The sequence below is a fragment of the Thermobia domestica genome, chromosome 9 (genome assembly GCF_964235325.1).
Source record: "Thermobia domestica chromosome 9, izTheDome1.hap1.1, whole genome shotgun sequence".
In the NCBI taxonomy this organism is placed as follows: Eukaryota; Metazoa; Arthropoda; class Insecta; order Zygentoma; family Lepismatidae; genus Thermobia; species Thermobia domestica.
In genome coordinates, this window is record NC_137462.1 from 6,056,443 (window position 1) to 6,083,990 (window position 27,548).

A 27,548-nucleotide genomic window follows, 5' to 3' on the forward strand; every position below is an offset into this window, starting at 1 on the left:
CAGTTCTAATTGCATATCTTAAAAACATGGCCATTATTTCTTTATTACATTTTTTAAGGGTACACTGGAAGTGTTGAAATTTAAAAAAAAAGTAAAGCATCACATCCTACAGGTTATACTTTCCAACACCATATAGATGTATACGGGGTTAGTACATCTCTCTGGCGTGTTTCATGGTCAAATGATAATGAAAAACGAAGAATAACCATTTCTCCAGTATGAATCTTTATTGTTTGGAGTATTTTGCCCAATGAACACCATATATCAGTGACATTATAATTAATTGTGTGTGTAATGTATTTGCTTTTACATACTGCATGCAAGAAGAAAGAAAACACTGATCATACATGAATTAGAAACTCCAACCAGAAGTAGGTTCAAATCGTGCAAACGGTGCGAGATATTGAAAAAATTTCCCCTTTATGATACCCCTTGCCGATTTTTATCAAGACGTCCTTCACTTGTGTCTGTAATGAGACATGTACAGATGTAAGGAATGACAAGAAAATTCATGCTCATATGAGAATGATGCGCTGTGTAGAGAGCGCAAGTTTACCTAGTAATAAATTAAATTTAAAAAAATCGTTTTATTTTTCGTATATAAGGTAGATGTATTATAACTCAAGGCTAAGTTTTTTAATTGAATTGAATTCATTTATTGCTTTTCTTCAACCTTATTTTGTATATAATGATTCAAGGTATGGAATAGAACATGCCAGTGTATAAGCCTAAGAAGATACATGCACAATATGAAATACAACGGAATCGTTATATAAACTTAGTTGTAATGAAATATGAAACACAAATGAAATGCACAAACTCATTTGTTGTATCAAAGCACAGCAAAGCGAAGTACACACAGCAAAATTTTTAAAATCTCACAATATGAAGTCATCCATAGTATAAAATGAATCTTTTAATACACCGTGTTTCTAAAAGAATCACCTGATTTTGGACAGTAATAATTAGGGAACATGGGACGTGTCGGCAAGGAAATGAGTATTGTTTGAATGGGCGTGGCCTAGAGTTTCAGAAAATCGCCGTTTTGTCAGTCAATGCGTCCTCTCAGTTTGCAGTCAGTCAGAAGTAGTGTTGTAAATAGAAAAAAAACGGTTCGTATTTTTTCAGAAATGTACGTTTTTTTTAGAAAAAAAACATTGCCTCTCGTTTTTTTTCTAAATTTCGTTTTTTTTCAAATGGTCATTTGTAATGCATCTTACGTCTATTTAAGTATGAAATATTTTTATGTAGGTGTAATCACCGTAAAATGCAACATAAATTAAACGCTAGATACTGATACGCTACAAATATTTTACAATTTACATGAATACCATACCTATTAACAATTCGAGTTTCAGCAGTTTTCATCAATATCAACTAAGAAATAAAAGTAGAAATGGAATTTTGTTTTTTCGTGAATGTAGGCCTTTAATAAGTACGAAAATAATGTCACGAACAGTATAAAATTCCAATAATTTGTCTAAAGGTAAAAACTAATACTAATTTGCCTAATAGTATTTTTCTAAATGTCATATATAAATAATACGTCGACTAGAGCCGGCTCTACCATATATGCAGTGGCGTATTTACGATTTTGTTTCGGGAGACGCTTTGCTAACTTTCGGGGGCATTTGCCTGAAAATGTGAAAATTCTGCAAGATATTTCATATACACTGCTCCACAAAACTTAAGCAACCCGAGAGAACGTAGTATAAGCGACGTGTGGGGCCCAGTCAACACTGGTTAGTGGCATGTACATACACAGAGACGCGTCAGAGACACACAGGCAAGGCGAACACACGTTCTATTGCATAAGCAACACCGTTTCAAGCGCAGTGAACAAATTATGCCATGAGGCGTACACCACAGCCTAGTAGTGTCCGAGGCTCCAAGCATTGTGTTAGTGGTTCTTGTGTGGGGTACACACCTTGCAATGACTGATAGACGACATTTGAGTGACTTTGACCGCGGGCGAATAATTGGGCGGTTGGAATTGGGTCGATCGCAAGTGGAAGCGGCGCAGGAATTCAACGTGAACAAAAGCGTTGTGTCAAGGCTGTGGAGTCGCTTCCAAAATGGAGATGAAGTCAGTAGACGTCATGGAGGAGGCCGTCCGAAGAAGACGTCGGCCGTCGATGACGCATTTCTCACAATTTCTGCCAAACGTAACCGGCAAGAGTCACGCTCTCAACTGGCCAATGAGTTGTTTCAGGCTACATAACAACGCGTGAGTCGTGAAACTGTTCGTCGTCGGCTCAACAGAGCAGGACTCTATGCAGGAAGGCCTGTGCTGTGTGCGCCATTGAAAGTGGAGCACAAACGTGCGCGTTACACATGGTGTCAGGAACACGTTGCATGGGGGAACACCAGTGGGCGCGTGTCATGTTCTCCGATGAGTCGAGATTCAGTTTGTCGTATGATTCTGGTCGGACTTTAGTGTGGAGAGAGCCAGGAACACGCTATCATTCAAACTTCACTGCTGAACGGCCTTCCTATGGCGGTGGTTCCATTATGGTGTGGGGTGGAATTATGCTGAATGGGAAAATGGACCTCCATATTGTGCAACATGGCACTTTAACAGCACAACGGTACCGGGATGAAATTCTGAATGCACATGTGCGCAATTTCCGCGGAGCATTTGGCCCAGACTTCCTGTTCATGGATGACAATGCCCGCCCACACCGTGCACATCTTGTTTCCGACTATTTGGAGAGCGAAGACATTACGCGTATTGCATAGCCTGCATATTCGCTGGACTTGAATCCCATCAAGCATGTGTTGGATGCTCTTGGACGGCGAATAGTGCAGTACAGTCCACCACCAGGCACTCTCCCTGACCTGGGAGCAGCTCTCCTGGAGGAGTGGCAACATCTGCCACAAGACTTGATCAACACTCTGATTTGCAGCATGGAGGCCAGATGTCGTGCCTATAGTTGTTCGTGGTGGTCACATACGAGCATGGAGGCCATATTGACTGAATATGCCCTCGCACAATCCAGCTTCACATGTTGAGGTATTGTTGTGCTGAACTTTTTGGTTACTCTGTACATCCTAACTGTATTGTTCGTCTTCACTTGTGTTGCATTGTGCATCTAGACCGTCGGTTTCTTCATTATACTTGGTGCAGTGATGGTGTCGTTTTATTTTCTGCCACTTTCTTCGAGTTGCTTAAGTTTTGTGGAGCAGTGTACTTTACTATAGTAAGTAAGATTTCGAGGGGGGGCTTAAGCCCGGAAGCCCCCTAAATACGCCACTGTATATATGCAACACGTGCATTTGCGTGGAATGGCAAGCTTGGATGGTCCGGCAAAATCTGTCATAAGTATATTATTTAAATTAAATATTTCTTGTTGGAAACAGACTTCATGATGATGGTAGTTACATTTACTAAGCTGACCTTCTATTTGAATACAACATTCATAAATTATGTTTAGGTTGCATTAGTTTAAGGCTACATGGACAATGCTAAAGCAAATGGTCGAATAAATCCGAGCACAAATTGCTTGATTGTTGTCAAATGCAAGAATTCAATTCTCGAATAGTAGTGAATATCTGTTCCATTTAGTAAGTTATCACAGTTTTGATATGAAAGTAGTCTTGTTTTTGTCAGAAGCAAGTTCCTTATCATTGAAGATAGAAACAAGTTTTTTAAAAAACGTTAGAAGATGTAGAAGAAAAATCAAAAAATAAAGATAAAAGAGCTAGTTGCACTGGAATTGCAAACTGATACATTGAGATTGAAGCTCGATAGTGAATTCTATAAAAAGGATTACCATCTTTCCTCTGCAGGTGTGTTTGCTTTATCTTTCACTATCTTAATAGATTAACATTTAAAGAAATAAAACAGACAGAACGGAATTGCATTTTAAGTAAGTATTTAAGCCTTTCTGAGTGCGACTGCACTTCCCTCACCTTTGTTGTTCATGCTGGAATAGCATACTTAAAATCATGACTTCTAAGATTTGTTCTTTCTGGAGAAAGGGGGAGGCTGCAAATTATGCCATTGCACGAGGCGACAAATTGACTAGGACCTGAATATAGGATGACTGAATTTGAAGTAATGCAGGGTGTTTCAAAATTAATATTAGGGTTTTGAAACTTTGTAGTATCTATTACAATTAACTTACAATTATAAATATTATATCAAATGAAAGAGCAACTCAAACAGTTTTGTACGCACGCATGTACATGCATTGTTTCTTCTGTCTGCCGTTAAAAAGAGCAAGTAGCAAAGATGGAGACTAGAGAGCAGAAAGCTTTTTGTGTTTTAATAAAGACAGAACCTGTACAGTGCAACCGTCTGTGTGAAGAATATTAAGGAGACGCGTGCAACTACGTCTTTATTATTTGCAGTTGCTACAAGTCTAAAGCCTACAGACTACGGTTTACGTGCCAATTTCGCAAGTGAAATATTCCTGCATAACAATGAAGATTTTCTGGATCGTGTCGTCTTCAGTGATAAATCGACTTTTCACCTAAGAGCTAATGTGAACACTCATAATGTTTGTATCTGACCGTCAGCAAATCCTCAGGAGATGGTACAATTGAAACGAAACTCCCCTAAATTGAATGTGTTTTGTGCCATATGGCGGAAATTTTATGGGCCTTTCTCGCCTATCGACTAGATGTGTGCCGTGTGACGAATGAATCTCAGATTGAACACTTGTAGCAAAGACTGTTTGAGGTGCTCTTTTACTTGATGCATTGCTTATAATTGTACGTAAAATGTAATAAGTACTACGAAGACTTAAAACCCCAAAATTTATTTTGAAACACCCTACATTTCTCACCAACAGTGTTGGAACTAAGATGTAAAAAGGAGAGAAAATTTTCCTTATAAAGTTATTGTTTACAACGATATTATTATTAGTCGAGACTATAAATACAACAACAACACCAGTTAGTAGTCAAAAAAGTGTAATCAAATGTATACTCGGTGGTCCAGGTGGCCAAAGTGGCACACACGGGTGTGTCACTTGTTTAATCCGCTCCAGTGTGGACACTAATTAAGATATCGGGATATTATTCTTGCAAAATGTGGTTGGACTATAGTTTATCATTTTAATTTCTTTTTCTTCTGGTGTCGAATTTCCTTCTCAAAAATCACCCCAGTCAAAAATTCGAGAATTTTCGAATTTCGAATTTCCTTTACTTTTTTTCCCTGTAGCTTCCTTCGTTGTACAAAGACATCCTTAAGACTTGCCAGGTAGATACCTCGGATGGATACCTAACTGTTGACATCAATTGGACGGGCCTGCGGGCAGTGTTGCCATTTAGGGAAATTAAAATTCTCCTATATTTGGGCAAACAATTAGCAATTTTTGTTTATAAATCCATACTTATACGTCCGAGTGCAAGTCAACTTACGCCAATCGAACATTTGTCCTTACTTAACAAAGAAAGTACAGATCGTTACAATGGGGTAATTAGGGGGCGCACGTAAAATTCGTATTTAGGTTCTAGCCCTTGATTTTTCTAGTTTTCCCTTACTTTTCTGTTTACCGTAATATATTTTTGGTAATTAGAAGCTTTGTTCCTTAAATATCACCATAATACTTGTAGGATATATTAGTGGTGTAAGAATGTTTAATTTAAGATAGTTTGCGTCTGTTTGGTAGCAGTGTTGCCAGGTACAGAATATTTTAATTCCAGATTTTAGGGGGAAATTTTGGAAAAAATATATGTTTTGTCTCTATTATTTCCCTCTTGTTGGCTATATCGAAACAAACGTACCAGTATCTGGAAGTCTAGTCTTTGCTCTACACAACGCACTATAGAAAGTTTTAATAGGATAATTAGGGGAAGTACAGTTGAGGTTTACAGTGGACCTTGTTCTCTAATTGGAAAGATAACTGTGATTTTTTAATGGTAGAATGAGATATTTTTAATTGGCATGCTTACTTTATTAGATATTGTCACAATACTTGTAGGATATATTAGAGGGATACCAAAGCTTATTTTAAGATAGTTTGTGTGTGTCTGATAGTAGTGTTGCTAGCTACAAAAAAAATTAAATTCCAGATTTTAGGGGCAAATTTTGGGAAAAATTCCCTTTTTTTATTTCTATTATTTCCTTCTTGTTGGCTACATTCGAACAAATGTACAAATGTGTAACAGCCTCATCCTTAGCCTACACAGCGCACCATAAAAAGTTTCAATAGAATAATTAGGGGAAGTACAGTTGAGGTTTATAATAAACCATGTTCTGGAAATGGTAAGAAAATGGTGAATTTCTGAGGTAGAATGAGATTTTTTTTAATTTCATGGTTACTTTGTTATATATCGCCATGATACTTGTAGGATATATTCTTGGAGCACTACGGTTTATTTTCAGATAGATTTCGTCTGTCTGATGGCAGCGTTTCCAGCCAAAACAATTAATTCCCGCTATTAGGTGAAAAATTCGGAAAATTTCCCTTTCCCCTCTATTATTACCCTCTCACTAGCTATATTGAAACAAACGTACCACTACCTGAAAGCTTCCTCTTTGCCCTATAGAACGCACCATAAAAAGTTTCAATAGGATAATTAGAGAAGCTGTACCCCGGCATATTTGATTTTTTCTTCTGAGGCGTAAAAAGTGTCAAAATTTCATGGGTATGACAGAATTTTTTTTTTCCCTCTTTGAATGGAAGCCAGCGAGTTCAGGATTTCACTTTACCTTGTCAACACACCAAAGAGTTGTTTAGGTGACTTGAACCCATATAGCAGCAGTGGTGCTAGATACAAAAAAATTTTGAAAATCGGTTAGGGATTTTTTTGTAAATTTTCACCCCTACATTTCCCTCAATAATTTCCCACCCGTTGCCAACACTACAATACAACTTACACCAAAAAATAGCCACATCTATTTTCTTAAAAGCAAGGCCTGATCCATATCAATCGAATGAATAGTTTTTGAGCAATAAGTCACTAACTGGAAATGTAGGAAAACGCCAAAAATGACCTGGGGCTGAAAAGAATAATCACACAATTTTGCTCGTATAGGTTCAAAGAAACAAACGATTTGTAAGTTACGAGGGCTTCGACTCAGGTTCTGTTGATTATTTCAATAATCTGCAACATAAATCAATAAATAATAGTTGCCAGAAAAAAAACAGACTTTTGAAAAAAAACATGAAAAAGAACGATGTTTTTTATTGAAAAAAAACTTCACAGAAAAAAAACCGTTTTTTTACAACACTAGTCAGAAGTAAGATAACGTCCGCTCAACAGAAGGCGCTTTGTGTGCTGCAGTTTGCCGTTTTGGCACTGATCCGCTTGCACCCGAAAGCATTCGTCGTTGGTATCATCAATTTGAGAGTCCAAGTCGGCCTCGCACTTCCTATGAAATGGTGGAATTTAGTTATCGTCTAGATATTTTTCGTGCTGCTGCTGGTGAACACATAGGGCATTTGTAATAGCATAGCTAAAACTTGAAGATTTTGAGAATATTTTGCAATTTATCCCATTTTTGTTTTTATCAATACATATGGGCTTTTAAAATTAGGTCATTCTTTTGAAACATCCTGTAATATTTCGGATAGCTCCTTTCTATGTTTTATTTTCATTTCTCTGTTTTTTCACCTCAGCTGGAAGACAAATATATATATGAATTCCTTTAAGCACGATACTTTTAAAGCAGTAAGAAAATTTTGGTGTGACTACAGTAAACTCATATTTGTATTATAGTCATCTCTATTAGAATTGTTTTAAAATTCGTTTAATTGTTCCTTAATTGTAGATTTGGATTGATACTATAGTATATCATAATCAGGTGGTGTTTAAGAGATCAATACAAATATTTCATTCTTTAAAATTTACTTGCTTTGCATCTCGTGCAACGAATGACTGACAAAAGAGGGTAACTGGAAAGCTTGCACATACTTATTTATTTATTTATTTATTTATTTTTAATGTATTTTCACAAAGTTCTTACATAAATAAAAATACAGTCACTACGTTTCGGATTGTATTGAAATCAGAATACACAATTTGTCCGTAACAACATTTTATGTTACGTGCTCTCCATTTGTTACTGTGTTCACAGTATCTCAAGGTTTCTAACGGAATGTTCCGAAAACCTTGTCCTGTAATTGAGCAATCCAGTTGTCTTGTAGCAGACACGGTTTCTATATGAGAGATAATATGTTTGATGGTCCTTGTACCCGCCAGTCAGCAGTATGCCATGTTCGAAATCCACGTGATTAGTAGAGCCTATTCTTGTAACTTCGGTGTTGCATAAGGTGAAGCAAAATCAATCAATCAATTGGAATTTTTCGATAATTAGAGCATTGTAAGTACAATAAAGAACGAAGAGCGACTTACTAAATATCACTATTTGAGAATTTGGAGTAACTAGAAATTTGATAAACTATTTTATATAGGACCAATGTTATTATTATTATTAGTCATTTATTCGTGTATTTTATGGTTTATTTTTATCTTTGTTACAGATTTACGAGAGAATTGCAGAATTTGAAGAAAATGGCAGATTATAGCAGTAGAGATACAACAAAGCTGAATGAGTTTCTTCAATGTATTGGTCCAGATTTTACTATTTACACATATTCCATGCTGAATGCTGGAGTTGATAAGGAATCACTTAGGTAGGTTAACTACATAAGTAAATAAATTAAAATAATTACACCTTTCTTATAGCAGGTTCAAAATCTTTGCGATGTGTTTTAACCAAAGTTCAAACTACAGTAGTTATCGATGGTGAATAGAGATATATTCAGTCACAGCTCGGGTTCATACTCCATATTCTTCACAGTAAACACTACACGCCACTGGAACAGTTTAACTCAATCAATACAGAGCGTATCAATACAGAGTCTCTCTTCGTAGACAAAGATCAAAATATGAGTGTTACACGAGAACTTCCCAAAATTCTTTATCATATCAGAATATTAACTATGAGTAAATACACCCCTTATCAGTAACAGACACGTAACTTACTTTCTGTTGTTCTCCATTGTTATGCACACCTCTATAGTTGTTTAGCTATATATACAGGGAGTCCAAAAGTGTGGAAACACCCTAATAAGTGATACATACAGCAAAGTAACAATGTAGATGGAAAATAGGAATTGGGGAGAATACTTAATTTCGTGTTTTTTCTTTTATTATTATAATTATATTCTCTGTTCGTGGAAATTCATATTGTTTTCGTAGCATTTAACTACTTTACTCACGTAAACTACACACAACAACACACTGAGCAAGGCTATGTGATATAAAACACAATCACGTAACAGTTTCAACACAATAACTGTGTCTTCATCAGACTTCCACTCCTCTGATTAGACTGAGGAGTGGACGTCTGATGAAGACACAGTTATTGTGTTGAAACTGTTACGTGATTGTGTATTTTTGAGTTAAGTTGATTTTGAGTTTAATGTCTCTTTCAACAGCGAGGCTACATGAGACGGGACCTACTGATTAACATGGAATCCGAAGCACATGAGCTCCCGCCAAGAATCGAACCCGGGTCTCCTACGCCAAAGGCTGTGTTTTATATATATATATATATCATCATAGCCTTACTTATATGTTGTGTTTAGTTCGACAATATGAAAACAAGGACTGATAGAATAATTTCTCACTTACTATCACATTGTTTTAAATATGAAGAATATGTAAATTAAAAGTATTTTCTTTGGTAATTGCTTGTATTTCGTGTATGTAATGTTTAAAAATACATCTATCCACGTTGTTACTTTGCTAAGTCAATTAAAGGGATTAGAAGATGGGTGATATGTTATAAATTGTGCATGTCGAGATCCCCTTGATCGTTTCTGAATCTCTTCATTCAGAAGAGTGTAGATGAGACGTTGTGTACCAAGAACAGCATCGGCGTATGTTTAGCAGAAGGGTTCCAGCAATTTTTTTTCGAAAAAAAAAATTTACAATTTCGGTAATTTCTGTTCACACATGTTACAATTTCGGTAATTTCTGTTCACACTAAGTTAGTTTAGTTCATGTGAGTTTATGTTAGATTATTTTAGTGTAGGAGTACAGCATAATTTTCCAAAAAGTGGTATAATTCAGCTTATTTCTACTAATATTAGGTTAGTTCAGGTTAGCTTAGGTTAAATTAGGCTAAATTTGGTTACGTTATGTTAGATATCTAAGTAGCCTACTCTCATCATCTATTTCTCCTGTAAATTTTGTATTTTTTACGTGCTTCTGGACCCCTTCTGCTAAACATACCTCACAACATCTAACACTTTCATCCACCACCAGAACTCGAAAACTGTAACATGACATTTTCATGTTCTAATTTTTTCAATTATTAGTGTGCTATAAACTTTATATAAGAGTAAGGTGACCACTTACATATAAATGATTTGAATTTAATCTTGGTTATCTTCGTATTTGTAATCTTGACTAAGCATAAACACTTTTATCCTACTATACTACTTATTTATTCGATGTTTTTTTAGTAGTATAAAGGCATACAAATTTTTACTATTGTTGCGTATTATTGTATTGCTTAAAGAAAACAATGGTATTATAAATAGAGGGGAAAGTTAGTTTGAATCATATTTTAAAAGATTATATTTCTTGCTTCACGGAAATTTTAGCTTTTAAAATTCGGCTATTTGAAGAAAATAATACTGACCTAAATGCTTTGCTCGAAACACACTTTTGTATGTCTTTGATTACTGAGCCTTTGTATGCAATTAGGCGGTAGGAATGTCAGAACTCCTGCCTTCACGTAGACTAATGATAGTTTCCACTTAGAAAGCTAACATAATGTAATGTTTGGCTGATATTTTGCGTGCCTTGTGTATTTGTCTTGGCCGCAAGACTTATTATTGTTTCCGATTGTAGATATCTTTTGGCATAAAGCCATTAGGCTTCATATTCGGATGTTATGAAGACAAATGAAAACGTTCGAGCAAAGCAGCATAAACTCAAAGTAACACAGATATAAATCAAAGAAAGTTATGTGGAAATCTTGACTCTCGTCTAAAAACCACATGGATTGTCAGAAAATTTAGTAAGACATAATCAAGATAAAAAATTGACTTTATTTTATTTTAAATACTTGAGCACATGCGATCTAAAATAATTAAGGAAAAGAAATGGAATATTAAATGTATTCCTATAACTTAAATAAAAGTATAATCTGACCAAAGTAAACATTTATTTATTACTAATACGATAATTTCAGCAATATATCACTGCCTTTATCAGACACTTTATCATTTCCTTCGCAAGCCACTTGGTCATACCGTTCGTCACTTTATTATACCTTTCGTCAAACACTTTTATCATTTTCTTCATAAGCCACTTTATCATACCCTTTGTCAGATACTTTTATCATCCCTTCGTAAGCCACTTAATTATACCCTTCGTCACTTGTTATACCCTTCATCAGACACTTTATCATTATCTTCGTAAGCCACTTAATCGTACCCTTCGTGACACACTCAGCTTTCCCAAATCTATGTCTGTTGAAAATCCGCCATATTGTACTATAATCTGTGTTAAACGTTAAAAAATAACTTAAGTAAGAATTACTGAATGTAATTTGTTTATTAATTATTTTTAATAAGACATTTTTCATTTTTTCCCCTTTTTTGGGTACAACTCTTTCATCTCAACTCTTATCAAGATTTTCCTTATCTAAGTTTAATGTTGAAATTTTTGTCCTTATATACTATGATTTATTAATTAATTTATTTATTTATTTATGTATGACGAACTCTTGTATTTGCATATCTTTAATATTTTGTAGTTGGTATTTTGCAAATGCCTTGACAATTCTGATGGGTGTTAATCACACCCTTTTGCATCACTCAAATGATCCTTAATCTTCGTTGAAATATTTCTGTTGGTGGTACCTTGTAAAACTACTCACAAGAACGTATATTCTGATAAGTACCTAAGAACAAAGCTTATCTATGGCATAATTCTTATATCTAGATAATGTTTTTTCTCTATATTATTGGAGTTTTTCAAACCAATTGTATTCCTGCATTATTCGCTTTGTAAGACACCCTGAGATTCCTTACAATCCAAAATAATATTTCGTAGCTTTTTTCCACTTTGAATAGCGCTTTTTTGTATCCATTTTTGGTTCTAAATTCAAAACTGAATTCATAATATTTCACTAACTGTTGGTTGTCAGAGATTAACCTAAAAGTTCTTAAAAACATTCTTTTAAATGTTGGTTTGACTCAGGTACGAATGTGCTGATTTGTTATGTACGAAATAATCACAAGCTGACGGTTTCTTCCAAATAGTTGTCTGAACTTGTTCGATCTGTAGATATGCACATCTAGGAAATTCAGGGCTTTGGTTGGTTCTTTTGATTAGTAAACTGGTAACGACCTGTTAATATTATTGAACTGTACTACTAAATTATTTATTTTTTGTAAATCAGAATTCCATTCTCAACAAATCTGTACCGGTAGTATTCCACTTACAGATTTCTGTAATTCCTGAATTTTCTTTAAAGTTCGAAGCTTTCGACTCTCCCCTGGAGTCGTGGTCACGGAGGTTACGAAAAGGAAGAAAAAGAATAGAAATATCAAGGAATAAAGTACGGTTCATTCCTGTTTATTCCTTGATGTTTCTATTCTTTTTCTTCCTGTTTTTAACCTCCGTGACCAAGACTCCAGGGGGAGAGTCAAAAGCTTGGAACTATAAATGTTCAGGAATTACAGAAAGTTGTAAGCAGAATGATAGTTAAAATTCCTGAGTGTAGTTTTGCAATGTTTGAAATCTGTAGTATCTGATAATTTTGATTTTCTTTTTCTTTAAATTTCGAATTTATTACTATGTTAACTGAGATAGGGAATAACCTTTTTGGCTATAAATTTTGTCTTCGAATCAGAAAAAAATTGAAGTCTAAATATGCTTCTAGAAATTTGATTACCTAAATGACTAAATTATTGTCTTTGAACTACTGTATTGCCAGATACGTAGGAATTGATTTATACATATCAAACTGCGTCTGTGGATGTTAATTTCGCTTGTCGGAGTTAACCAGTGAAGAAATATTAGGTGTAAGTTCTATACTTCTGTTGCCATGTATCTCAATTTTCGTGTGTTTCTTGAGACAAAATATGATAGTTAGTGATGGAGCATCCACTTTAAGGTATTTTGTTGTTTCGGAATCTATTAATCACGATTATGGTGACAATCTGTTCAGTCTTCTATTAATCTCATTGATTAAATTATTCACTTAACACTAAATGTCATTATTTAGTTTTTGATAGAACCTTTCCTTTGTAGCCCTGATTGCATATAACGATGAATGTATTGCCCTTATCTCATTTTAAACTTAAGTATTCCTTTTCTGATAGTCAACTTTTCTGGTCCTTAACCATTTTTTTAAATCCGATTTATGCGGTTTGAATCTACTCCTAGTCAAATAAAATTTTATTACATGTTTCTTATTTGTTATTTTCCTCCCTAACTTTATGGTCCTTAATTTTCTGAGCTGCTTCCCCCTCTCCCTCACACACAAAAGTTTATATAATGTAACGTTTTGACACTATAACAATATCTTCATCAGACAGAGAGATGCGTCTTTTATATCTGATGAAGATACTACGATACTATCGAAACGTTATACTATAAACTTATATTTGGATCAAAAGATCCAACATATTTCAATAAAAAATTTCCTTATAGGCCTTATATCTGGAGAATTATATATAGTGTAGTCAAACCCAAACTATCATTTAACTCAGTATGATGTGCTTCCGTAGAAAACACGGAAACTCGATTTAGGGGTCGTTAAAAAATTTTATGGCCCCTGATCCAAAAACTATGGCCAAAATTGCAATCTTTTGATCCTTTATTTATTTATTTATTTATTTATTATTTTGTTTGTTTGTTTGTTTTCCTAAAATTATTGTTGTTAAGTATGTGGATCGTTTCCAGAGTTATATAAATTTAATACAGTTTAATGATGAAAATTTATTAATCAAATTATCTTTGTGCGAAATTGTATGTCAGTATGTATTATAGGATATATGGTAAGAAATGTAATGAGTAAATTTTGGCGTTACACTAAATAAAATACTTTAAAACTACTGTTAAAGCTTCTTTACAATAGTTACGAGGTCATCGATATGAATTCCAACTAATCGGTCAAATACCGTGATTCTCTTATTTAATTTGGTTCCAAATTGAATGTCAAAGGTGAAAATATTTGAATTAGATACTATTATAATTAAATTAATTAGTTAATTGGAAGTTAAAAGCGATTTTTTATTTTATCCTAGCTGCCTTAGTGACGATCAGCTGCTCAGGGAATGTGGTATTTCAAACAGTATTCATCGACTAAGGATACTTGACTCCATACGAGGTAATGTCAAGTTATTTATGAAGATAATAGAATTTTAAATGTCTGTAATATTCTTGAAATACACACGTTATAGTATTATACATGTTTATAATTACCATAAAAAACTACATTACTTCTTGTTTAAGTAACTGTTACTAGAAAACTATACAAATCAATTACGTAAGATGCTTTATTTTTCATTCATAAAGAGAATATACAAGGGCATTTTCTTAATGTACTTTTCAAGTTTTTAGTGTTTCTTTTTTCATATAATAACTATTAATTAATTAATTTATTTGAGAATGCTAACATGTTTGAATCTGAATCATGAATTTCTTCGAAATTACAATGTTTCATATGTGTAAAATCATTAAAGTGTTAAAGAAATCGCTTTTAAGAATTTATTGTAGGCAAATAAATTTCTCTGGCTTTAATTAGTAGATGTTTGTAATAGATAACAACTGCATAAAATTAAATTTAATCACAGCGTTGTGAGTAAGTACAAACTTTGCTGAATAAAATGTTTCTTTGAAAGATTTCATAAGTTGTAGTGCATCTCAGTGTCCTGATGTTGCTGCGGTTCAACATTGAGATGCTTAAAGAGAAGATGTTCAATGAAATTTCTTATTTGATTTACTATATTCATTCAGGAAATTGAGTATGAATATAGGTGTACGAGGGTCAATCAAAGAGTTAGTTGCATTGCTTAAAAATAAAAAGGAGATAGAAATTTTACAATAACTTTATTTGTATCCTAAAGTTCCATTCACAATCTACTTTTCAAGATAATTACCTCCATTATTTAAGCATTTGTCGAGGCGTGGTACAAGCTTTTCCATGCCTTCTGCAAAGAATGCCCGACAATCATTCTTGGGTTGCAGCTTTGGCCTCGTCGTCCGAGTGATATTGTCGCTTTTCAAGTTCGTCTTTCATGGGACCAAACACATGGAAGTCACACGATGAAAGGTCTGGGCTGTAAGGAGGAGGATGATCTTCCCTCGCGCTTAGCATCGTCAATATCTGTACGTCCGTTCTCAAACATGTTGCACCACTTGGCGGTAGTTTGACGTGACATTGCATTTTCATCATGCACTTCATGCAACTGCCGATAATTTTTTAGTGCAGTTACACCTTTTCGCCCATAAAAAAACGAATCACTGTACGCATTTCCAATTTGGACGCCACTTGCAGCTGTCGACACACGTTTACGACTGATTATCAGAACACCTCCACTTGCCTCGTGAAACCCGCTACGTCACACGGTACAGCTACATGTCTGCAGTGTTGCCACACAGTTTCATCAAAATAGCCTTTGATCGAAAATATTTACGAAGGAATGCAACTAACTTTCTGACTGACCCACGTACATCTTACATAAACCGTTGTATTGCGTCGTTCTGTAAGTTTAGGCAATCACCATTCTACAGAAACAATTTTTCTTGCTTTCGTAGATATGAAAAGTGGCTTAGCAAACTCTTCAGAAGATAATTCGGGTAAAACATTGGACTGCTTTGTAAGCTACAGACGATCAAATGGATCACAACTTGCCAGGTATGTAAGTGTTGTTTTGTTCGCAGTTTTTCTCGTAGCTGCACAGGGGATATGGTAGTTGTATTACTATTTGTAACTTGTAACTGTTTCCACTTATTTTCTTGTTTCTTTTCACCCTTCTTTAAATTATATCACCTATTTTTAGGTGATGGGGTAGTGTCTTCATTTTTCGATTAAAATAGTATCAATAAAACTTTTTACTTCGTTTTTTTTTTCTAAAAAGCCTGGAGGCATTGTAGAACACGTTACGTATGGTTTTACGCCTTTCTACGTGGAGACATAGGAGGTGATGACGTCGCAATTTTTTTTTTTTTTTTTTTTTTGCCTACTTTTATTATTTTCTAGCGGCTTATTTTTGGGCTTGGAAGATTATTTTGCACACACACATTCAGTGCACCTCTTAGTATTTTTCAGATTTTTTTCAGATCTCTTCGTTAACTGTTTTAAAAAATATGTCGAGGCGTGCTATCTCAATTTAAGAAAATGTTCCCTACGTTACCAAAGGACATTGAGAAAGAAAGACTAAGAAAGCACTTTCATTGGTCCTTCACATATTTTCAGAAATGCCCACCAGGGGCAGAAGAATCATGACACAAATTACATCACTGAAATTTTAGAAGAGTCGAGAACAAACACTGAAATCGAGTTAAAATTTATGAAAAACAAAAATGAGAAGACAAGGGCGTATGATTTATTTAAGAGGAACATATATTAATCAACCCTTATAAAATAATTAAATAAATAAAAATTAAAAAAAAAATAGATGTGTTAAATATTTTAAAGGTCGGTATCGCTTTTGGGTGAACCCACATTACATGGGTGCTGCACAAAATATGTTATCATTCAAATTGTGTCGTTTAAGTTACGGAAGTTGAAAGGAATTTTTCAAATATTGAAACCAACTAGCATAGAAAAATAAAAGTATAAAACTATAATTTATATAGGATACCATGACCATGTGCGGGATCTCGTAAGAAGTAGAGTTGGAGAAAAAAAAATAGTTTAACATACTACGTTATGCCCTTTTGGCTAAAGAAGACGGTTCATAAATGGAAGTGTATGATTGTAAAGACTAAATTTTTGTGCTCTTCCACGGGGAATCGAACCCAAGACCACGTGCACTAAAGACACACGAGCTAGCCACTAGACCAATAAGCAGTACAGGGCAGTGGTGGAGATCAGAACCAGGACTAAGCTTAAAAGTGATAGTTTTTTTCTTGTGGAGAGGGGAAACGTCAGTAGAGGAATGGGTAAACGTCATAAATCACGGAGGGATAAACATTTCTATAATGAGACCACTACAATTACACATATTTCAGGTTTGACGTGTAACATGTAAACCTCGTTCTGTTTCTACACAATTCGACGAAAGACGGTCAAAATCACGCTTTCTTTCGATGTTCTACACTCATAATATGTAAAAGTGAGGCAGATTGGGAATTCGTATGTACTCTTATTGAAAACATATAAATAATCGTATTAAGAAGTATCGATAAAATGGTGGATTACGTTACAAAAATTGTAGCCAAAATAGTAATAAATTGCTTCTTCAATATTATTATCAAAATTTATTCGGTAAAATGGGGTTTAGAAGACTAAATAAGAACAGAAAACTGCCTGTAGGATAAGAAAAGCAAGTCAGTAACAGAACAAGCGCTCAGAAAGCGGAAGACTTCTATTCAATTCCTACTTGAGTATTTTTTTTTTTTTTTTTTTAAGTACTGTGTAATAAAATCAAAATTATGTGATTGTTTTCAAGAAACAGTATTACACTGATATGTTTATATTGTGGTGTTTGGTTCTGTGGAAATTTGCTTGTAAGTGTTTGTGCTTTTGTTCCTTTACGTCATTAGTCAAGTATTATAATTTTCGATGTTTTCCACTGCCTCGTGTTCTTCCTTCTACATTAGTTATAGAAAATAGTTTCTAACATTATTTAGAACTTGATTAAGGGGATCTTATACACTTTACACTGGTTTCTCTATTCTCATAAGATAACATTTAAATGTTACTTCTTGAATAACTAACGCAATGTGTTAAATAACTATTTAAACATTCCATAAGAATATAGAATAGCAAGAGAAACTGGATGATTGTTTCGATTTTACACATAGTACAGTGTTTAAGGCTTGGGACTTGTAAGGACTGGCCACTTCAAGGCAGTCAGAACAAACCAATGCCCTATCAAATCTGTTAGCAATATTAAAAATTCTACCCGCTGTTATCCATTTAGAAGTCCAGTTACAACTTCTAAAATGTAAGTGAATTTTTCGAATATGAGAATATAGTATCTCTGAAATTTGTGAAGATACCGACTTACAATTATCAAAAAAAGACTTTTTTAAATGAACGTAAATTTTAAGGAAATTGTTAATATATTTATGCGAACGAGTACTTACAGTCATAAGTTTTTTTTAAATGTACTTTTTTAATTTTCTTTTTTTGATATCAATCCGGATATTTGCGAATCGGATGACTGAAGTTCAGAATTGAAGTTACATTGTATTTGTTTTTAAGTTTTCCTTTTCTGTGTACTGCCTCTCTTACTTCTATGCAGTCGAGTTCTCTATAGCCTAGGTGGTTAGCTTACGCGCTTTTGGCGTTGGGGAACTCGTGTTTGTTTCCCAGCGGGAGTTCATGTGGTTCGGATCCAGTGTTGAACTGCAGGTCCAAATCTCACATAGCCTCGTTGCTAAATTCAAATCAAATCAAAATTTCATCTAGTCCAGGGGGTATGGTGGCTCAGTGGTAGAATGGTTATCTCTAGTGCATGGTGTCCCTGGTTCGATCTTCGGCTAACTAAGCTTGTGGTGGACATATGTCAGCGGAGTTTCCCCGCATACTCCCGTTCCTCCCACATTCTCATTCTACATATTATTTCATCATCATTCACTTGATTTAATCACCAGTTTCCTTTAGCTTAAAGGGCATAAACTGAAAGATTTCATTTCATTTTTTACTTTCATGTAGTCTGTTGGCTTTGTGTACTGTATATTTCATTTCCACTACTATAAATAGTCCTTTCTATCTATCTTTATACTATTACTATCATTTAGCACATATAATATTGTCGTTTGATAATAATAACACACTTTCAAATGTTAACAAACGTAATACGATCTACTTCTATTCTATCTTTCTGTCTTCTGTGTTGTTGATAAAGCTACCTCTTCTTTTAAAATGTGATTACAGCCTGTTGAAAGTTCATCTGCAGCTCCGAGGATTTTCCGTTTTCATAGATGTGGAGCGGCTGGAAGCTGGCAAGTTCGACAACAATCTCCTCCAAAGCATTCGACAGGCGAGAAACTTCCTTCTGGTTCTCACGGAAAACGCCCTTGATAGGTGCGTCAAGGATTTCGAGAGGAAGGACTGGGTCCATAGGGTAACTTCAATTTTCATTTATAATAGTGATTATTAACCTATTTATTGTAAAAAGAAAACTTCCAGATCCAAGTAAAAATAGTACTAATCGTGTATCTGTATGGAATGTAAATTATATGTAAATAATCTCAGTAATCTTTACTAGTTTTACCAGTAACTTCTCGAACTCCTGCACTAAAGCCATTGTAGATCTTCTCATGTAGATAGTTCTTAGATAAGAGGATTTATAAGGGATTTAGCGTACGAGTTCAAGAAGATACTGGTAAAAATAGTAAAGATTACTGAGATTTACTTTCTGTACGGATACAAGATCAGTACTATTTTTATTTACTAATATATCGGGCGTTCTAAAAATGGCGCCCACGGATCACAGAGCATTATTCTACAAGTCAAAATAAACCAATATATACTTGTATAATATATTTGTATACTTTTCAAGTCCTCATCTGGAGACACAAATTGCATTATGTGGCAGCGTCGCAGACAAAGAACTATAGATTAGATCTACCGGCCTATCAAATGGTTGTATCGATTCTTTCCAGATGGCAGCTAAAGTCGATATTGATTGACACTACTATAATTTATTAGTGTAGCAATGGACTCAACTGCTTGTTGTATTCGTAGAGTAATGCTAATGGCTCCAAGTTAATCTGCGACGTTGCCATATTGTGAAATTTTCATTTCCCGTAGCGGCTGAAGCAGGCCTCGGAGGGCATACTATCATATAACATTTTCGCTTTATTTTGGCCTGACTAGTAGTGCCCTGTGGTCCATGGGCGCCATTTTTAGAACACCCGATATATATATGTGTATCCTATAGGATCTATTAGCAAATATTCCAGATACAGCCCGCGATGCGAATTTTCGCTGACAATGACAATGGTTATACAATGTTACTAGCATTTAACGAAAAAAAAGGTCCAAAGAGACATATATCAATCGATTGAGCTGAACAAAATCATATACTTGAGTGAAAACCTCATGCGCAATTTACGAGAAAATCAGTTGGTTTTGTAAACCTAAATATTTATGCTGTACGATAACAAAGTGCACGCTGATCAACATTTTCATTGTGACGGTAGTAGGAACAGCCCTAAATGATGAGTAACATTTTGTCTCCTTTTCCGAGGTATTCTCGGTCGGATCTAACTTGAAAAACGAGACTACTGATATTTACACTGATAAATGGTTATTACTTAAATTTTAGAGATAAATATGAGAGCTGGTCAATAAAGAAAGATCATAAATGAATAGAACATAATTACCTGTACTAATCCTCCAGATGTTGATGTTTTTTTTTCAAAACAGTCCCCATTACATGCAATGCATTTGTTCTAACGTTTTTGCCAGTCATCAAAGACATGCTGGAAGCCAATTTTGGATACATCCTCCAAAATCACCTCCCTGAAGATGCGAAACGCCGTCCCCCTGAGGTGTTTCTTCAAAGTTGGAAAAAGAAAATAATCACAAGGGGCTAAATCAGGGCTATATGGAGGATGAGGTACACACGGAACGTTGATCTTTGCAAGATAGTCAACAGAATTTCTGTACTGCTCTTCGCTTGTCACTTCCATGTTGCCTTGTGCGAAACAAACTACGAAATTGTGAAACGGCTGTCAAGGTCACATTCCTGACGCCATGGCTCCCCAACTTGCTCGATCTATTCGCCACTTCTCTCACTACACAGACGTGTTTCGTTTTCTGTGTCTTGCTGTTGTATTCACCTCATATAAACAATGATGATCAGTCTTTAGTGATCTGCCTATGTAAAATAGAACTTTCCTCGTATTATGTTTATTTGGGAACACTTTTAATAATAATAATAATAATAATAATAATAATAATAATAATAATAATAATAATAATAATAATAATAATAATAATAAAGTTGCAAATTGTTATAGTTACAAATTGTTTCTGATTCAAAGATAATTCTTAAACGATAAACAAAATAATTCTCTATTTTTTGAAAATAGATTAACACTTCTGAATTGTAATTGAAAATCAGCATCTTGCGTTTTGTGTGTAAGATACAGTGAGTACTTAAATCAAAATGGATACAATATATTTTATCATTCTTGTTCAAATTAGCCGGACTCAATTTTGTTTGTAGGCTTAAGTTTCTCTAAGAGAATCTGGTAACGCTATTGATTGCAAGCATTATTTTCGCTAAGTTTAATGTTTTATTTTTATTACAGGAAGTGGTTGAGGCGTTGCAGTCGAACTGTAACATCATACCTATAATAGACAACTTTCAATGGCCAGAACCAGAGGAGTTGCCAGAAGACATGAGAGCCGTCTGTTACTTCAATGGAGTGAGGTAAGAAAGACCCAATGTAAAATCTCATTATTAACCCTTGTGGACCCGCGCGGGGTAATTTTTTGCCGCTACCGTAACAGTTGTTGTTGCTACTATATGACAGGTAATTTTTTTAGCAGATGGAAACTGTTGAGATTGATTGAGCATATTACGAATTCACTTAAAGATTGACGTGTGTGAATTTTTTTTATCCTGTTTCACGTCTGTTGTTATTTTTTGATCAAAAGATTCAGTATATTTCAACCAAAAATTTTCTTTGACGCCTTATATCTTCAGAACTACATATAGTGTAGCTAAACCCAAACTATCACTTGTGCTTATTCCGTAAAAAATACGAAAACTCGATTTAGGGGCCGTTCAAAAATTTTGAGGCCCAAAACTAATTATTAGCCAAGATCGTAATTTTTTGATTCATTTTTGTGGATCATTCCTAAAAGTCTTGTTTATATGTTAATAAACTTTTGAATTGCTTGTATATCGATATACACATACAGGTGTGAAGGCTGAGGTGATTTTAGAAGATTTAGATAATGAAATTTTGGGGAAGAGATATTTTCTATCAGTTGATGACCCAGTGGAAAATCTTAATGAAGATTCCAAGTCAATACTGAGTGCAGAAAATAATCTGAATGGCATAATGTCGGAAGATAAACAAGCCATCCCTCCCTCTGAGTGTCTTGAAAACACATTCTTCTACTCTACAACCCTAAGTCTATACAGGGTTCCTACTGATCTGGAGAAATCTATTTCCCTGACCTTTGACAGGAAATTCCCTGACTTTCATGATAGGTGTCGGATGACCTTGACATATAAATAAGGAATAAATAACGGTGAATATTTATATATGAGAACATTTATTCTATAGAGACAAATAATAATTAATTGCACATAGGTACATTCCACTTACCTCCAATAAAAATCTGAGCAATGTCCTATACTGTGTTCATTAATGGTTGGCTCTTGCCTAAGCTGAAATTGGTGTACAATTAGTTAGAAAAAATATATTTTAAAAATTTCCCTGACTTTCCCTGATTTCCTGCCTTTTTCTGTGAATTTCCCTGATCGGCACCAAAAATATATTTTAAAAATTTCCCTGACTTTCTCTGATTTTCTGTCTTTTTCCCTAAGTTTCCTTGACCTGCACCATTTTCCCTGATCAGTAGGAACCCCTCTATAAAAGGAAATATGTGTCAGTATGGTACAAAGAACCACAAACTGTAAGACACAGAACGGAACATTGTAATAGAGCAATTTAGTTTAAATTAAATAACGTAAAATTGTGAAAGAGCTATACAGACTGTAACTGGTTATTTATAGGCAATGTGATAGATCAGATACTAAATGCTTGCTTTTTATTTCCTACTTGACTTTGTCCTTATTTTGTAATAATAGTAATAATTCCTTTCTGCAGATGGATTCACGACTACCAAGATGCCTGCGTCGAGAAGCTGGAGAGGTTTATTAAAGGAGAAGGAAGCGTTCGTTCCGATGGCCTCCAGGGACGATTTCCAGGTGGAGCTCGAGGCGATGCAACTCCAGGCACACCATCGACGGTCGGTCGACACCCATACCAACGGATGCATAGTAATGAGAGCGGAAAGGGCAGCGCTTGCTCTGACAAAGATATCAACGGGAACTCTGGAGGAGGAGGCGGCGGGAGAGATTGACTAGATGGCCCTGCCTCAGCCAAGCACAGTAGGTAAGGCTACGCAGATGGCCAAGTTCGTTTTTATGCTAGCAAATAAGAGAACGCAACAGCCAGCACTCACCTCTGTATTTTTACTCTGACAGATTATTTGTGAAATATTTCAGAAAAAAAAAAAATTGTCTTCTGGCAGCGACGAACTGCATATTTAAATACTCTTGTCTTTGTACATCACTGATTTGTTGCAAATCCTTAAAAATGTGTAATTTCCTGTCAAATTTGAGAAAAAATCTAGTTTTATGTCTGACGATGATGCCCAGTTGATGAAGAACAATGAGATTGTGAAAAGTGGTGGAAAGAAATGTGGGAGGAAGCAGAAGGGTCTCGAGAAAACTCACGGACACGTTATCCACCACAGACTAGAAAAATAAAAGAGTAAACACAAAATTTGTTGGTAAACGACGTGCTGTCTCGTTAATTACTAATTAATATTTTCAGATAATCTAATAAAGAAAAATAATTACATATGTACGAAACTTGTTGATTAAATCAGTTTGTAGTTTCGTTTATAAATGCCCAGTACTTAAATTGAGCAAGAACGACCAAGCAGCAAATATTGAATCCGTCACTGTTCTTTTCCTTAATTACTATTTAAAATATCATAGTTCCTTATTCATAAGTAGACTGTTCATAACTAAGTACTTGCAAAATTATTTTTAGAGAGGCTGTTTGGGAGTACTTGATCACTCTCCACCTACACCCCTAAAAATTGGTGTGCAAGTACTGGAGCATTCATAAACATGGATATTTGGATAGTTCATATATCAGTCCCTCAGTGATGTCTTGACTCGACTACGACAGGCCCCATACTAGTGGAAATATCAACTTTTAATGTTCACTTTTATTTGACGTTTTCGGCACCTTATAACCCCGAAACTATCCACTTTTAAGCACATGTCTATATGAACTTGTTTTATTACTTTGATGTGAGGAATCTGATCTTACACCCTATATAAGAGAAGGTGTAAGCCAGAGAAGCATTTTTAAGAAAGGTTCTAGAGAGAACTGAATTGATATTTAAAAAATACTAATTATTATTTGGATACAGAGGTGTGTGATACAATTTATGTAGTGTTATGCATCCATAAGGCAAAATTTAATCGAAAATTCAGAACTGTAACGAAAATTAAAATGCAGACTGCAGGATGGAGTCGCTCTACCATACATCAATCAAATATAGTTTATAGTGCTGCTCAAATGTATTTAATTTTCTGCAGCATCTTACCTGTAGAATATATGATAGGAACCAGGTTTTTCTTTTTAATCTTGCGTCTCTCCTTGTAAATCATGCAAACTGCATGTCTTTCTCATTAACTATTACAATATACCTTTGGTTTGTGTTCGGTGATAGATCCATCCATGAAATAACTGCACTTTTTTTCTTTTTTCCCACCAACCTGTAAGTAGCCTGTTAAAATCTGCTAGTGCATAAGAACAATCAAAAATTAAGATTTTAACTTTATGTGGTTTTATTCAGATAAATAAAGCTCAAAATAAAGCATCTCAGTTGAAGGAATATATTATTAAACTTAACACAGTGTAATACTACAGACACAATATGTCGGAAAAATAATGGAACTTTTAAAATTAAACAAAACAAATTAGGTATTTTACCAATTGTAGTTCTTTTTATTCAAAATACGTCCCTTCCACATCAATATACCGCTGAGTACGTTCAACCAATGCTAGCATTGAGTTTTTAATGTCTTTTTTCCGAATCGTCTCAATGATCCTCGTCACGGCAGACTGGACGTATCTAACATTGTCATAATACGTTCCTTTCATGGCCAATTTTAATTTTGTGAATATGAATTAGTCACATGGCGATAAATCAGGCAAATATGGAGGATGTTGAAGCACACAGATTTATTTATTTATTTTTTAGCCAAAAAGTTACGAGCTGAGATGGTTTTGTGACTGGTGCATTGTTGTGCAATAAAGACCAAGAACCTGGCGCTCTATACTCGGGCCTGACGCCAACGATTCCACTATCCATCTCACAGTCAAATTCGCATCGTGGATGATCATTTCATGGACTTGTTCCACCAACTCATCGCGAATTTTGTTTTTCGATCTGCCTGGCTTTGTGTCGTCTTCTAAGGACACATGACCGTCCCAGAATAGCGTATACCACTCGAACATACGTGTACGAGATAAGCACTCATCACTATACATCTGTTTCACCATTTCCAATGTTTATGTAGATTTTTTTATCTCTCTCTTTGCGCCATCGTGCTTTTGTGACGAGGTGACACCGGATACATTCACTTTTCTTGCTATAACTTGACACTCCGTTAATCGGTTCTTATGATTGTGGTCTCATTTTGTTGAGCAGATATCCAGCTTTCCGATGATATGTTGCTTCGATAGATGGAACTAGTGGTTATCTGAAAAGAATAAAAGTTCCGTTACCGTTCCGACATATTGTGTATATTCGACTGTAGTGCCTAGATTTATCTTGGTAATGAAGAGCTTAATTTCACAATAATATCAGCGTTCAACGGAAGAAAAAATGTTCAAAGATGAGACATATGAAGATCGATAAATCTGATTGAGATGAACAAAATGATTTGGAGATATAGGAGGTAGCTTTTTTTTTTTTTTTTTTTTTTTTTTAAGGAAATTAAGAACTATTTAAAAAAAATAAATCCAAAGATATATGCTATACGATAAAACCACGTCCTCTTTTAGAATGAAACGTACTCATTAAGCCCTTTGCCATGATGCTACCAAGATAGCAGTATACACCTGCTTAATGAGATATATGCTCCCGCCAAGTGAACTTTGTGGGGGACAAACACCGTGTGCATGGGTTTTCTCGGGGTTCTCCCGTTTCCACCCACTTTCTTCATTCCACCATTTCATTCATCTATCTTCATTACCGTCTCCTTTTGCCTAACCGGCATAACCGTGGAACGTAAAACTAAAAAATTTCATTTCATTTCATTTTTAATGAGATATAGTCCAAAAATACAGTCCATTTGATTTGTCCTTTCTGACAGTTTTTTTCCTTCCTACACGTGGTCATAACAATCAGGCAAGAAGAACTGTTTCTGTGGCAACAATTATAATGGCTCATTTCTCTCCCTCTGGAGTGGTAAACATTCCACCGTTTCCGCACGTTGCCAATTTGAATACAAACAAATACACATTGTTTTAGTCCAATGTCAACTTGAGTAGTGGACCTGCTGGTTATTGAGAACATTCCTTTTAGTTCTCTTTTGTGTCATTTAATTTTATAAAACTGAGATTCACTTGCAGTAAATAATTTCCGAAGCAAAAGTTGGCAACATTGAGCACCGCGTTCGCGCAGTGAGCTGTCAGAAGGGACAAGTAGTATCAATTGCAGTATAATTATTAAATTTTAAATTCTAATTTTGGCTTAAATATAATATTGTTCAAAGATAAGACGTATAAAACGATAGATCATATAGCACTGAACAAAATGACATGGTTTTGCTTGGATAAATTCTGATGCGTAGATTTTGGGATTTTTTTTTAAAAAAAACTAATTTTTATGACATTATTAAGCACAATGTTAATTCTTTCGATTAATAGATTTGTCGTTAATTAAGAAAGAAGTATTCCAAACAATTAAAAAGACTAAGAGAGGTATAACGCAGTTTTCTCAAGGAGTTCAACAGAAGAGGAATAAATAAATAAATAATTGTAAAAATATTTTTGCTTGTGTATCGGTATTATAAAACGAGAATGAAACTAACCCAAAATTCTACAGCTAAATGAATAAGTATTTATTTATTTTTTGTATGATACTTATAAGTTTATTGTTCTATTCTTTATATCTGATCAATTGTTCGTATTTTTTTCAATTTTTTCCAGGCTGCGTAAATCGTCGTCACCTCGTGCTCAGAGTCCCTCTCATGCATGGGAAGGGTTGAAAGGCAGTGCAAGGGCCCAAAGCCCAGCCAGGAGACCTCCAGCGAGCCCACAAACTCGTCTTCATGGTCCAGCGCGCCCCTCAAGCCCTGTGCGCCCACGACGCATCGGGGGAGGTGGGTTGCTATGCTCTCCTCCACTGCCCTCGGCTCTCCCACAGTCCAGGAACAACAAATCGTCTGCCAACAACAGCAGCGACGCTAACGGAGGGTTTGGGAGATCTCGCAGCTTAGATGGATATTTGGATGAGGCAGGGAACACGATGACCGCTGGTGAGACACCGGAGCAGGTGGTGAGTGAATGTGAACAGTACCTGAGTGCGAATGATCTTACTACTAGTAGTAATACTACCGATGGGCAAGTGGAAGAAGGGGCTAATGAACAGACTGGGCTTCTTCAAGTGT

At 35.1% G+C, this 27,548-nt stretch overlaps 1 protein-coding gene across 11 annotated transcripts in view; it reads left to right on the forward strand.

The window, feature by feature from the left end:
- Positions 1-27,227, forward strand: part of Sarm (sterile alpha and armadillo motif) — a 428,773-nt gene extending 401,546 nt beyond the window's left edge. For 10 of the 11 annotated variants that reach the window (XM_081770499.1, XM_081770508.1, XM_081770502.1 and 7 more), the window contains 7 exons: positions 8,436-8,588; positions 14,229-14,311; positions 15,742-15,841; positions 19,034-19,223; positions 21,421-21,542; positions 22,954-23,241; positions 27,088-27,225. In XM_081770499.1, the coding sequence (XP_081626625.1) occupies positions 8,436-8,588; positions 14,229-14,311; positions 15,742-15,841; positions 19,034-19,223; positions 21,421-21,542; positions 22,954-23,209 (904 nt within the window). In that variant the 3' untranslated portion in view covers positions 23,210-23,241; positions 27,088-27,225. Of the gene's footprint in view, positions 1-8,435; positions 8,589-14,228; positions 14,312-15,741; positions 15,842-19,033; positions 19,224-21,420; positions 21,543-22,953; positions 23,242-27,087 lie in introns of all 11 variants that reach the window. The other variant, XM_081770500.1, reaches the window with a different exon arrangement.
- Positions 27,228-27,548: the final 321 nt, after the last annotated feature.